At 31.0% G+C, this 16,049-nt stretch overlaps 1 protein-coding gene across 4 annotated transcripts in view; it reads right to left on the reverse strand.

The window, feature by feature from the left end:
- Positions 1-16,049, reverse strand: part of FSTL5 (follistatin like 5) — a 980,329-nt gene that overhangs the window by 48,420 nt on the left and 915,860 nt on the right. For all 4 annotated transcript variants that reach the window (XM_056802833.1, XM_056802834.1, XM_056802836.1 and 1 more), the window contains one exon: positions 11,384-11,508. In XM_056802833.1, the coding sequence (XP_056658811.1) occupies positions 11,384-11,508 (125 nt within the window). The remainder of the gene's footprint in view (positions 1-11,383; positions 11,509-16,049) is intronic.

The raw sequence follows: 16,049 nt of genomic DNA on the forward strand, positions 1-16,049 counted from the left end.
TATGTATGTGTGTATGAGATAACATCCTCTGTAGTTTGGAAAAAACAATGGCAATAGCATCTTTGCCATCATCCACATTTATATTTATATAATATTTTAAGTTTTAAATCTCTGCCAACATTATGAGCATAGCCTTAGGAGATAGTATAAGAAGAGTAAATATCTACATTTTTTCAGATGGAAAAAAAAATGAGTGTAAGTTTAGTGACTTGCACAGGGTCACAGAGCTAATTTTGAATCTAGGTGTTTTTAATGTTATTATTATTTTAATATCTGCATTTAGTTTATTATATGGGTAATGCAGATCACTATCAATTGTGTCCTTCCCTTTTTATGTAAAGGCCTGTAACAAGAATTGTTCCCTGGGTATATCTAATTGATTTTGATTCATCGATAACTTAGCTTGTCTGACTAATACCTTCAACAACTCAGACTGAAAACCTCTACCTAATTCTCAAACAGAATTCTTAACATTTCTTAATTTGCACAAATTCTCTATATATGAGTAACCATGAATTGTATGTGGGACAAGAGGTACTTTCTCAAGTTTCAGACTTTTCACATTGCTATTTTCAAAACCAGTTCTTGGGGTATGGAAGTTTTTGGTGCTTCCAAGGTGGTATAATTTGAAGAGATATTTAATCTCTTGGTCTACATTCTTGTACTTACCCAGCAAGGAACCCTGCTCCCTTAGCATTAAATTTCATATTAAGGGTCTCTGAATTCTTTACTATAAAGAATAACTGTCATTTAGAGTTTCTGTTCCCTCTTTACCTATAAGTACTCCTCCCTGTCCTTGACTTATCAGCCAGAAATGGGTATTGGCAATGGACATGACAAATAACAGCCAGTTCTATACCCATTGCTAGCACAAGGGTCTCCTGTAATCTATTTGTTTTTTCAATTTTTAAAAAAAATTCCCAATTATATTTAATAATTTTTAACATATGTTTTCAAAAATTTTAAGATCCAAAACATCCCCCTTCTTCCTTTCTTCACCTAACTGGGAGGTAGTAAACAATTTTGTCTGGGCCATAGGTGCATTATCATGCAAATTCAATTCCATATTAGTTACTATTTTAAGAGCACATTCAGAAAATCCCAAACCCAAAATGAAACTGTAAATATACTGATGTGAAAGATAGTTTGCTTTGATCTGTATCCATTCAACTCCAACAGCTCTTTCTCTGGAGATGGTTAGCATTCCCCATCATAAGTCCTTTAGAATTGTCCCAGATCATTGTATTGCTAAGAGTAGCCAAGTTTTCATTTGATTATTATACAATACTGTTGTTACTTTGGACAATGTTCTGTTAGTTCTGCTTATTTCATTCTACATCGGTTCATGTTTCCAGCTTTTTTTCCCCCTGAAATCACCCTTTTTATAATTTTGTATAGCACAAAAGTATTACATTACTAACATATACCATAATTTGTTTAGTCATTCTCCAATTGATGGAAATCCCTTTAATTTCTAATTCTTTGAAATCACAAAAAGAGCTGCTATAAATATTTTTGTATGAATAGGTCCTTTGCCCTTCTTTATAATTTCTTTGGGATTTAGACCCAGTAGTGATATCCTATAATCTCTTTCTGATGAGTTGCCAGGTCCACTTATGGAATCTGCCTTATGTACTTCTGAAGCTACTGTTACTTCTGTTGGTACCACTTAACCCCACCACTAGAGTTTCATCCAGTGGTGTTCTGGACCAGCCTCCAATTGTGTGTCACAGATTTCTCTTTACAACCTCCTAAATGTCCTGTGATAGAATAATGTCTCACTCTGACCCTTTCTTGGCTCTGCCCTTCCAGAAATTGGTTTGAGGATTATTTTAAAGCTGTTTAAATGAGAATGCTGGGAGAGTTTGGCTAAGTGCTTTTTCTATTCTGCCATCTTTGCTTTGCCCCTCACAAAGTTATATTTAAACATAATAGGAAAAGTAGAAAAGAAACTACTTGATACAGTAAGGTTGAAGATTGACAAGACACAGTTTAACTGAGGAATCAATTGGCAAGAGAAGATGGAAGAGGATAGGATCAACTACACACAAAGCTCTTGGCTTTCGCAAAGAAAGAGACCACCATTTTGTTAATAATTTTCATAAGAGCTAAGATTTAGTGCTGGAAGACATCTTAAATGTTATGTATTCCAATTCCCTCATTTTATGAAAAACTGAGATCATGTGAGGTTGAGGGAATCACTCTCAAGATAGTAGTGAATTACAAAGTCAGCACTTGTACTAAGATCTTCTGTCTCAAAACCTAGGGACTATGATTGTACCCAACTGGATAATAGACATAGAGAATTTCATTCATTTGTTCAGTATCTCATAACTAGTATGATAAATAAGTTTTTCATTTGGATTTCCTGACAAAAGGCCAAGAATTTTAATTTACCATACTTTATTGTTTTACTAATTTTTGGATATTTAGATGATATAATTTAATAATTGTTCAATATAATATCATTGTAAATATGATATTTTAAAATTATAATATGTACCTTTGGATTATTCATTTCATTAAAGATTAAAAAGTAGTAAAAAGGTGATATTATTCAAATTAATCACATAATATTTTTGGAAGACTATTAACTTCCTTAGAACTCATAAGGGCCAAACTAATGGAAAATTTCGTTTTTTTTAATGTTGGATATTTTCTAGGAAAAATATGTTTTTTCTTTTCAACAAGAAGGTTCAGATTAATCATAAGTATAATAAATGGTCATTTCAAGTTTTGCAAAGTCCAATGGATAAATAGCTTCTTTTGCCATTAAATTTTGTAACTAAAAAGTTTTTAGAAGTTTTTGCAATTATCAGTGTATATACGTTCAGTCAGATAGTATAAATCAAAATGTCTCTATAATTTTGAAATATGAGACACTGGGAGACAGAACATCAATTTTATCTTTAAGTCAGTTGTTGATAGTATCATTGTAACTCATTCTTCATCAAAACATAAAAAGATTTTTTAAAAATGTATCCAACACTATTTTGATTCATCACACATACAAATGAACAGTGTTATCCTCAACTTTCCCTCATTCATTATATATATATATATATTTATACATATATAATACATTGCAAAATTTTATAATTTCTACTTTTATACCTGCCATAAATTTCCCTCACAGTCACCACCCCTAATTCAAACTCTCATCACATGAACTATTGCAGTATTTTTCTAACTGAGCTCTCCAATTCAATTCTCTCTCCATTCCCAATTCTATCCTCCACACAGCTGCTAATATGACTTTCCTAAATGGTTCCCTATTACATTCAAGCTCCAAAAATAATATATTTAGCATTTAAGTCTCTTCACAGGCTGGCCCTTTACTAGATATCCAGTTTTCTTAAAATTAACCTCCTTTCAAACATACTAACAACCTAGGTAAACTTATCAACTGAATTTCCTTATCCTTGGCAACCTACCTATTTTTATGACTTTGTGTTGGTGGTCTCTTGGGCCTGTATTGTTGTTGTTGTTACTGCTGCTATATTTTGTATCCTCATTGAATAACATAGTGCCCAGGATACAGCAGATACTTAATAAATGTTTATTCACTTCCTGACCTCTAACTGAAAAAAAACAAAATGTATCATGATCTAGAAAAATCAAACTCTATATAGAGGTTAGTAAAGTGTTCTTTTCATGCCTAACTGACTATGCTGTACCCCTAACACAGCAACTGGATCTGTTTCCCCATTCTTAAAATTAATTAAATATAATAATTAAATAATTCCCCATTATTAAAAACTGCTGTGTAAGCATGAGGAGAATAGTTTCCCCCAATATGTTTAATAAGGATATTATACTAAGGAAATATTTTAAAATCATTGAAAAAACCAAGACACATGATTTCAGATGATCATAATGGCATTAACATAGCAATAAATTAATTAAAATTAGCATGTGAAGTTTGATTTCATCCCTGGTTTATTTGCATACCTTGCATCATATTTGGAATATTTATTCTCTTCACCTTACTTCATTTTTTTACACTTGAAATTTGATCTTTCATAATTCTTTGCATTGTGTACATCAGTATAATAAAGGCCTTAGTTAATCATATTTCTTTGTTAGGCAAAGAAACCTTAAATTCAGAAAGCACAAATAATTAAATTAATTAAATGAAATAATATTCTTAGTTTCACTCTGAAAGACTGCTTGAAATCACCATATTTTCTGTATCTTTGATACAAATGTATGTAGAAAATGATGAAATTTTTTTTTACTTAGTCTTAAAAATAGAAAATGGAAAATTACAAAATCGGTTCCAAACCCACAGGACAAATAAGCTAAGGAAATCCATTTTCAAAATGGCTCACCTAATTATTTTCTTGTCACTAGTTGGATGTTAATTTAGTATCGCAGATTTTTAAGTTGTGATTCAAGATTTTATAGGAAAAATATTTGAATCAACTCACCCAAGTCACGATTTTTTCTTTGATAGCTATAGAAATTCATTTAGTTTTTGCTTTTCTTACTGAAAACATGCTTTTAATCATTCTACAAGTGTTATATGAGTCACAAGTGTTACTGAATGGCTGCTTAATAAATATGATCAGCATTATGGTAAAAACTGAAATATATGGAAAATAACTATTCAACTTGAGCCAGGAGGTAAAGATAAATATACATTCATTTGGGAAAGGTGGAGTTTTAGGTTTGGGACACTGCAAGTAAATCTAGTGATATAAAAAACAAATAGAGGGAACACTAAAAAATAAAAGCTAATATGTACATAGTACCTAAATTTATAAATGAATTTTAAATCATATGGAAGAGAATAAATGAGTAAAAATAGTGATAATTGTAGTAGTTTTCTTAGAAAAGGGGTCATTTTGGCTCTACCATGAAGAATTTGGAGAGGAAAGAAGAGAGTTAAATATGAAAGGTAAGTAAGAGGAACAGAATGGGAAGTGAACACAAACTATGATATGGAACACTGAAGTTTAATCAACAGTACTGGCATAAGTTAAGGACTAGAGATAGAAAATAAGTTTATAGAGATAGGGTACAGTAATTTCTTTTTAGAGCATGGGAAATCAGTCTTAATATGTTTATATCTTTTATAGAGCATGATTTAGGGAGTCACTGAGAATTTTTTAGCAGACAAATGACATAATGAAAACAGTAACCCATTGAAAAATAGTCTGATAATAATCATATAAATATAATATCTTGAATATAGCAAGCTTTTGGAATTCTAGATCTAGGGGGAAATACTATGGCAAAGTTTACCTTATATACAAAGTTAAAAATTTTGAGAGATTCATTGTTTTATTAGACAAAATGTTTTAACTATGTACCTCAAAGACCATTTAAAAAAAATTAAAACATATACTTTAAATTTCTGTTTTGTAAATTTATTTTGTGTTCTTAAGTTCTCTAATTTTTCATCGAGAATTTTAGTTCCTGTATATATTATGTCATAACTGAGATATAATTTAAGCATATAATTTTGGGAAAAGGGATAATTGGATAAACTTAAATTTAAGATTGTGGACCAATGCATATTTAGAAAAGTTAAATGAAATTCAAGAAAAGGAAATGGGTTTGTTGTGTAAAGATTCAATCAATGAACCAGTATTTATTAATTTTTATTATTTACTTTACCCTGAGAATACAAAGACACACAGAGACTGTCCTCAGGAAGCTTATATTCTAGAGAGGCTAATGATATAAGTCATACAGATAGGTAAATAAACCACTGAGCAGAGGGAGGAATGAATATCAAGGAAGAAAGAGTCAACAGTATTAAATAAAGAAAACAATTCTAGGATGATGAAATAAAAGAAAAGTTAATGGAGCTGGCCAATAAGGATCTAATAGTGGCCTTGGAAAGAAAAGTTCGAGAACGGTAACATGAACTACTAAATTATAATTCCTATATTATTTTCCACATTACATAATTATCACCAAGGAACTTCTCTATTCTAACATTCAAAATAATTTCATGCTTCATTCTGAAAATCAATGAAAAAATTAATCTGATTTTTGGACTTTTTCATTATTAAAATTAATTTCCCCTTATTAAAAATAATAAAGGCTTATTGATAATAATTATTTTCATCATTATCAAAGTTTTTGAATGACTAGGCAAGACAAGAAGTTAGAAGCTAATGTCAGAGAAGTTCAGCAAGAGTTTCAGATGCCACAATTATTTATCATCCTTTAAATTCAAAAAAATAATTTTTTAAGGTAGCAAATAAAAAACGTATAAAGATATATTTGGTAAATCATACGAAAGCTTATCCTGTACTCTTTCCTTAGATTCTGACAATTAATTGGGGAAGATTGTGTTAGACAGATGAGAAGGGAGAAAGGGGTAGATTCAGGTTCCTAAATAAAATATATTTTAAATATAAAAAATATATCATTCCAAACAACAGTAAGGGGAAAAAAAATAACATTTTCCCTACAAGAGATGGAGAGAGGAGGTTATAGTTCCTTTGGGAAACTAAAAAGTAAATTTTTATTACTGACTTTGAATTCCCAGGACCTTGAAATGGTTTCTGATTAATCACTAGGATCACAATTTTAATTTTATATCTCTTATTTCATAAATGAGGAACCAGATACAGAAAGGAAAGGTGACTTGCCCCAAATCACATAAATATTCAATATTAGAGGTAAAATTTTAATCCAGATGTTCAAACCCCCCCTATAGAAGAACATTGCTTGATTATCTAATTTGGGCTTTACAATATTTATGTTTTGAAGGAGTTATGTTGACACACATCCATTTTATTAAAATCAGGAGAGACTGTATTAAAACCATCTCTTAGCAAAAAGCATATGCATGCTCGCTGAGTTTACTTAAGATAACAGAATTTTGTTTTAATCACCACCATAGTAGCAGCAAATTCTAGTAAATATGTAATGCTCATGTCTCAAATGATTGGCTACTTTGGTAACAGTTGATTGATATGAATTGAACATATTCTATTTAAATAAAACCACAGAATAAGAGATAACTTTCCTTGTATTGTCGTTTTCTAGTCAGTTACACTAGTAATTTTTAAAACTCTATAGGTCAGCTAGTTGGTGAAGTAGATGGAGTGCTGCTCTTGAAATCAGGAAGACTAATTTTCAAACCCTCAGACACTTACTAGTTGTGAGATGTTGGGAAAGTCACTTAACCATGTTTGCCTCAGGTTACTCATCTCATAAATGAGCTGGAGAAGGAAATAGGCAATCACTCTAATATCTTTGGCAAGAAAAAAAAAACCAAATAGGGTCAACAGAGCCAAACATAATTGAAAACAACCACTGAATAATAACAATATATGTATAGAGTATGTTCCAAAAGCCTTAGCTTTAAGCCAAACTTCTGGAATTCCCTGTATATAGATCTCTCTCTCACTATATATATATATATATATATATATATATATATATATATATATATATATATATATATATATATATATATATATATTTACATGTATATATAGTTATAGATATAAATATACATATGAATGAGTTTTGAAAATATTAAATTTTATAGCAAATTCAGAGAATAATGAGTTAATTTCAGAATTATTACAACTATATATATTAGAAATTATACTTCATCAAAGGAATCATTACACTTTCTAGTCAATCACTCATCTTTTTTGTGTGTGGTACATAAGATACTTAAGTGATGTTGAATTGAATTAATCAGGTTAAAAACCCATTATTTTCTACCCTTAGAATAAAAAATTCTAATGAATAATAAAATGTATAAACCTTTCCAACATTAACACCAGATTTTAAAATTTCAGATTTTGTTCAAAATATATTGCATTATGAAATAATTGATGTAGAAATGAAAAGTAGTATTTATCCTTTCAGCCATTATTAGTTTTTAGTAGCAAAATACTCACTTTTGTACACTCTTTAAGAATTTTTTTTTAATACCTACTATGTGACAGATACAAATTCCTTCAATTTTAGTGCTGGGAAATGCAGTATATAACTAACACTGACTTTTCACATATAAATACAAAATAATTAATGTACCACTTTTGATCACTGTGATAGCATGATACCATTTTAATAACATTTGGATACAATGTAACAATTTTGATATTGCTTCAAGCTCATTAAAATAGGATTTTACCCATAGAGAGTACATTATCCATTTAATTGACTACACCTAGATATATTGGAAAACTAGTCATGCATTTTAATTCAATGAAAACATTTCCTAAAGCTAAACATTATTATTTTCTTCTCTCCTAATAAACCAGAAAGAATAAAAAGGCCAAATCTCTACTTTGGTAGTATTATCATTTCCATGTCACTTCTACCATCTTGCATTCCCTCCCCACTTCTTTTTTTAAAAATAATGTTAGTAACAGGATTTTTTCCCCCAATTTACAGAAACATAAATTTTGGTTTCAGTTTATAGTAAATGCTGTTTCAGATCAGTTCATTAAATATACAAGTTAACAAAGAAATTACACAGAAAACATACTCTCTGGCTTAATTCTACATTTTTGCCATTATAAGTCATTTTTGACATATCAGTCACCACAGAGAAGGATAATAAAGGGCATTTTGCTAATAAATCATTCTCAGTCACTTGGATATAGTTCCTCCCTTACATCCCCTAGTTTAACTGCATGGACAGTGATGATCTGTCACAAGAATTTATGGTTTTTGTAGCCTGTAGTCTGTTTTAAAAAGGATTAATCAGTCAATGTGATATATATATGTGTGTGTGTGTGTGTGTGTATATATATATATATATATATATATATATATATATATATATATATATATATATATATAATATTTCACACACACAGATAGAGGGCAGGGAATAGATTTGACCTCAGAGAATCTGGTTCAAATTTTGACCCTGCTAACTAGGTGACTTTGAACAAGTCAAGTAAACTTCTTTGGGTCATGGTCACTTTCTAATGAGGATGTTCATTGGACTTGATGGCAGCTTAGGCTTCTCCATTTATAAATGCATGACTGATGATGGCATAATACTTCAAAGAGACATGATGCCATCTTTAGAGATACTTACTCCCTTAATAAAAAACATAATATTTAAAAAAGATTGTCTTTGACAGCTGCTATGTTTAAAAATTTAATTAATCTCAATCCAACTAGAGAAGAGCATCTTCAAAGGTAGTCTTTGGATAATTATCATACAGTGCCTTTCTAGTACACAAGAACTAGTTTTTGTATTCATGGTGTCTACCATAATTATTCAAATATAAAGAGTGTACAGTAAATGTTTGTTGAATTAAAAATCAAAGTTAACACTGCATGTTTTGACTTATAGGAACTATTACCCCATCTTTTAGTATTATGAAATGCCACACATTTAAACATTAATTTAAATGATTTTTCTCAGGTTATTATTTTTTACTTTAAGAAATGTTTGTGCTATCGTGAGGGCATAGCTGTCTCTTTCTCCAAGATGCTATTTTCCTAAGCTTGCCACTAACTCATAGTGGAAATTCTGTATAGAAATTTTTTGAGACTATTTCAGGGTTGTTTTATGTAACCTCTAAATAAAACACTATTTCAATATTACAATTTACAGTATAGGAAAAAATCTTTCACAAAATAAAGATCAAGATGAGGCATGTTAATACTTATATAGTACCATTTCAATTCTTAGATATCATACTTCTACTTTATGAAACTGTGATTTCATTGGTGTGGGTAGTCTCTTCACAGCCAAAAATAGCAACCTTGAATGCTTTAGTAAAGTGGTATCAAACTCAAATGGAAATGGGGGTCACTCATTTATATATAAGAATCTCTGTGGGTTGCAGTTTGACATAGTTTTAAAATATTATTTCTATGTTTCATTGCATTTTTATTTCATCAAATATTTTCCAATTACATTTTAACTTAGTTGGAGCCCCACCCAAGAGTATTGTAAGTATAAATGGAGAGCTAGCAGGAGTTATATTTGATATCTCTGCTTTAGTCTAATGTCTTCAGAGGTTACTTCAGCATAAAACAAAACCCCACAAAACATCCAAACATTTATACTGGAGATTCAAAATTTAACAGGTCTGTTGCTTAGGTGGGCCTATGCTCAAAAACAAGGAGAGGTTAGATTAGTCATTTTCTCTAAATCTCTTCAAATCTTCAACATTGTTCCCTATCAAAAGAAATTAGATGCTAAATTCAGGATAATTATTGCTAAATTCATAAAAGAAAGGTAAAATCTTTTATGAATGAACCCTAGAGTAACTTAATATCTAAAGTTCTCACTTAGTTCTTCAGCCTGACATCCTTCATAGTTTATGCTCAAAGTACTAGCAAATTTATAGGCTTCAGGGGTATTTGGAACTATGACAAGAATCCCCTTCAGCTTCAATGACTGCATGAGCACTTTTCCCCATCGCTCATCTGTCCAGGAGAAATTGGGTTGAATTAGTAGAGTAACAAACTGGGTAGGGTGCCATTGGGAGCAACTACAAAGGACCTGAAAGAAAAGATTCTAAAATCCAACTGGGGCCTGTACTATCTCCTCCAAGGTTACTCAAAGTTTCATCAGTATTTTATCTTTCAGAAGAAAGAGGCCAAGGCAGTCTTCTAGTCTAGTTTCAGGGACTGGCTTATCAGGAAGCACTCAGAAGAAAGGACCAGAAAGTGATTGATTTGTTAATACAAAGAAAAGGGTAATATATCAAAGATATCAAGAGAAAAAATCTTCAATTAAAACCAAGAACACAAACAGATAAATTAAAAAGATAGAAAATTAAAACCAGAAGAATGAGTAATATCTCAAAGAGAATACAACAGTTGTTAACAAATATTTTAGATAACATGAAGGTTAATGAGCACATAATGCTTGAAGGAATTCTCAAAGTCTTTTCAGCTTAGTTTTATCTACCAAAAATAAAGCACCATTTGCATTACTTTCATGAAACAATGGTTTTCTTTCACTAGAAGGTTAGGCATTAGAATTGGACTTTAGTAGAAAGAATATACTGATTCAATAAAGATAATATTTTGACTTAGAACATTTTTAAGAGTCATTTTGGAAATGTCTGGTGTATTTAGGTAAATTGTGTATACTTGTATGGTTTTTTTATATATTTAAATTATGAGATTGTGGTTTCATAGGTTTGCAATTTCAGAGTGGAAATGGTTACCAAGTCTAACTCATATGAAGAATTCTTTTTTATACTATTGCCAATGGATTATGTGGCCTCATATTAAAACCACCAGTGGGAAAAAAATTTAATAATTTCTGGGTTAGCCTATTCGATTTATGGCAACTTTCATTGTGAGAAAAGTTCTCTTTATATCAAGTCCAAATTAGACACCCTGCAAATTCTACTCAATGCTTCCAAGTGGTGTCTTCATTTACAACCAAACAAAAAGCAGGGTGCCTCATTACAGTACTTACCTCATATGGGTGATGATGAGAGTTGTAGAAGGAATGAAAAAGTCATCTACTCTGTCAAATTGCTTTCCAACTGGCTGGGTGTGAATTGTATGATGAGAAACACTGCTGCTGGCCTGTGTTATTACCTAAATAACAGGAAGCACGATTAGGTGGCACTCAGGCTCATTTATTGAATGAAATCTAAAAAAATAAAAACCCAAAACTTAAATTCATGTACAGTTTGAATAAAGACAACAACAACAACAAGGCTCTTTAAATTGGTACTTCTTACCGTATAACTCCCTGTAAAATTGTTCCACTTTATAAGTGATGTGCAATTCAATTCAGTTTTTAATGGTAACTTGATATGACATTGCTTGTTTGGCAAAAGTTGTGACAGCAAATTCAGAACGTAATGAACTTCTCTCTCTTTCAAGTCCCTTCCAAAAACAGAACCCAAAGAAGCTGGCATTTTTCTTACTCTGGTTACTTTTCAAGATCTTCCATCATGCTACCTCTTAGCAATCTCTCTCCACATATATAGCTCACACTAGTGAAACTCATCTCCCTTCATGAATTCTTGTTGCTGTCATCATCTGCCATCCAGGCCATTTTCAATATCTGGTCCCCAACCTTCCTTGGTATTTCAACTTCTTCACTCACTCCTACTTGATTTCATTTTCAGACTGATAATGTCTTCTCAACACCCCAGCCTTGTTAATCAAACTTCTCAATTCTTATAATTTCAATCTATACTCTACCCAAAGTATTTAAAGAGATGGACACATTTTGGATTTCACATTCAAACTGAAATCTACTTTTTCTGGTTGCAATCTCCTGTTCTTCAACCTTTCTACAACTTTAACCTTCTTTGTATTCTCCATAATCTTTAGTCCTTCAATTCTTTTCTGTTTTCCCAAGACATTAGAGATTCAAAATCTTTGAGCAGGAAGGGATCTTAGAAACAATTAAATCCAATTTCTCTCATTTTACAAATGAAGAATATGAGCTTCAGAGAAGATTGGATTTGGGTCACAGAGCAAAAAGGTAGTAAGGAGAAGAGAAAATATTTCCATGAGGGTCATCTATCTGCAAATCTAGCATTCTCTTCATTATATTGTATTATTTTATTGTACCCCAACCTCCAGGCTATTATTTCTTTGTTATTCTCATATTCATAGCCTATATTCCTCAACCTTGGAGAATTCTGTCCAGCTTTCTTTACAATTTTTTAAATTCTTCTAGATATTCACAAAATATTGATGACTGGGTCACTTTAAACAGATCAACTTGCCTCCAACTTTACTAAGGGCATTGTGGCCAAGAAACCTGAACTTCTCTATTCTTCTCTACCCATCTAAATATTAAGCTTCTTTGTTCCAGTATTATGGGATGTTTCTCTCTCTTGTTCTTTTCTGTCTAATATCTTCCTAGGCTCTTTCCATCATGCCTACAGACATATAGAATACTATTCTACCTAATTTGATACAATGGCAGCAGGGATAGTGACAAAAATAATTCGTGTCTTCCCTCAAAATATCACCCTACTTTATTTCCCTTTTGCTACTAAACCTATGGGGGGAAAAAGTAGTTTATCCACACTGCCTATTTAGTTACTCCTGGATACTTTTTATACAAACATACCATCTGAATTCAACAGAGTAGAGAAATCTGTCCCTAAGGTTAATATTGCTCCTTTTTCTTTTAATTTTGATTTTTCCTTTATATTTTTTTACATTTTAAGATATTATTAATTTATATTAATTTTCTTTTTAAAATTTGAGTTCCTATTTCTCTCCTTCCTATCCCCTGTATGCTCACTAAAAAGGCAAGCAAAATGATATCAATTCTAAATGTTAAGTCATGCAAAACCGATTTCCATATTAACCAAATTTCAGGAAAAAGCTTGAAAAACAAAAGGGGGTAGGAAATAACACATTACTTTGAACTCAGTTTATCAGTTCTCTTTCTGGATATGGATAGTATTTTTTTCATCACGAATCCTTTTGAATTGTCTTGGATCATTGTTATATTGATCAGAGTAACCAAGTTTTGCACAACTGATAATCGTTACAACATTGTTATTACAACATTGAACTCTTGGTTCTTTTCACTTATATTTGCATGAGTTCATATAGTTGTAGCCTTTTTCCCCCTGTAACTTCCTTCCACTTTCATTTCTTACACCAGAGTAGCACTCCATTACAATCATATACTGCAACTTGTTCAACTATTCTTTAATTAATAAGCATCGCCTTCTTTGACAAAAAGTGGTGTTATAAATATTTTTGTACATATATACACCCTTTTCTTTTTAAATCAAAATCTCTTTGGCATACAGAACAAGCAGTGGAATTACTGGGTCAAAAAATATTCACAGTTTTATAACCCTTTGGGCATATTTCCAAACTGCTTTCCAGAATGATTAGATCATTTACTACTCCTCCAGCAGTTCATTTGTGTACTTATTTTCCCCTCATTTTCTCTAGCATAGTTCATTTCTGAAAGTTATGAGGTGATATTGCAGAGCTTCTTTAAATTGCATTTCTTTAATCAATAGTGATTTAGAGCATTTTTTATATTACTAAAGATAATTTTGAATTTTTTTTCTGAAAAGAGTCTCTTTATAACCTTTGGCCATTTATCAATTGAGGAATGGCTCTTATTTTTATGAATCTGACACAGTTCTATACTCAGAATGTATTTGAGAAATGAGGCCTTTTTAGAGAGATACTGTAAAAAATATTACTTCATTATCTATGATACCTTTTAGCATAATGTAGTTTCCCTGATTATCTTTTTTAATTGGATCTATTTTTGCTTTTTCTGAAATCTGGCTATCTCTGCCTTTCCTATTTCAGCTGAAGCATATTAAATTCTGTTCTAGCCCTATATTTTAACTATGTACATCTTTCTTTTTTCCAGTGTATCTCTTGTAAACAACATGTTGTTTGATTCTGCTTTCTGATCCATTCTGCTTTCTGCTTCTATTTTATGGGCAATCTCATTTCATTCACATTCATGGTTATGATTACTGTGTATTTCCCTCTATCACATTTTCTTATGTTTTTTCCTCTCTCTTTTATTATCACCTGTTCCTCCTCAAAATAAATTCTATTTAGTTCTGAGCATTGCCTCTCTTCTATATTCCTTTTTTTTATCACTTCTCCTTCCTCTTGTCCTCTTCCCTTCCTATTTCCCTATTAGGTAAGTTACATAAGTGTGTGTGTATGTATGTATATATATATATACATATATATATATATATATATATACATTTTCCTATTTGAATAAATTCTGATGAGAGTGAGTTTTAAGCATTGCCCACTCCTCTCTATTTCCCTCCTCCATTTTAAAAGCTCTTCCCTGTTCACCTCTTTTATTTGGGAAAATTTCCCTCATTTTATAATTTCAAGTGCATCTCTGTCTCATCCTTTCATTTTTTAAAAGAATAATTTAAACATAATCAACTCACATCCATACTTGCTTTATATGTAAACTCCTTTTTAACTTCTCTAATAAAGATAAAAATCTTAGGGGTTGCATGTATAATCCTCCCATATAGGAATGTAAACAGTTTAACTTTGAGTCCCTTTTTATTACTCTTTTAAATTTATCTTTTTACATTTCTCTTTATTCATCTATTCTATTTGAATGTCAAATTTTCTAATCAGCTCTGATTTTTTAAAACCAGGAGTGCTTAGAAATTCTCTATTATTCCTGAAGGATTACACACAGTTTTGTTGGTAAATTATGCTTGGTTGTGGTCCTATCTCCCTCTGCCTTCAAGAATATCATATTCCAAGCCCTCCATTCCTTTAATGCAGAAAATACTGAATCTTATGTGATCCTATATGTAGCTCCACAATACTTGAATCATTTCTTTCTGGCACCTTGAAGGGTTTTTCTCTTTGATCCTGGAGCTCTGGAACTTGGATTGGAATCTTCCTGAGAGTTTTCATTTGGTATCTCTTTCAGGAAGTGATTAATTGATTCTTTCAATTTCTATTTTATTTTCTGGATGAAAGGGCAATTTTCCTTTAAAGTTTCATGAAATATGATGTCCAGGCTCTTTCTTTGATCATAGCTTTCAAATAGCCATCAATTTTTAAATTATCTTTCTTCACATTATTTCTTGGTCAGTCCTTTTCCCACTGAGATAGTTCACATTTTCCCATTCATTTTCATTCTCTTAATTTAGTTGTATTATTTCCTAATGTCTCTTGGAGTTATTAGCTTCAACTTGCCCATTTCTAATTTTATTCAATGATTGTCTTGAGTGAGATTGTAGACATATACATGTCTATACATAGACACACACACATATAAAATTTCCATTTGTCCAGTATTGTTTTTTAAAGAAGGTCATCTCTTCAGTGATTTTTTTTGTGCCTCTTTCAACAAGGTATTAATTTCTTTTTCATAATGGTTTTGTATCACTTATATTTATTTTTTCAAAGTTTTTCTTTTTCACTCTATTAAACTCTTTTAAGAATTCTTCTTGGGTTTGAGTCCAATTAGCTTTTTTACTTTGAGGTTTTGATTCTAGAATGTTTTTACATTGTTGTCTTCTTTTGACTTTAGATCTTAATCTTCCCTGCCATCATTATAGTACTTTATGATCAGATTTTGTTGTTGCTGTTTACTCATTTTCTCAGTTTATTTCTTGACTTTGAGCTTCATGTAA

Source organism: Monodelphis domestica, chromosome 6 (assembly GCF_027887165.1).
Source record: "Monodelphis domestica isolate mMonDom1 chromosome 6, mMonDom1.pri, whole genome shotgun sequence".
Lineage (NCBI taxonomy): Eukaryota > Metazoa > Chordata > Mammalia > Didelphimorphia > Didelphidae > Monodelphis > Monodelphis domestica.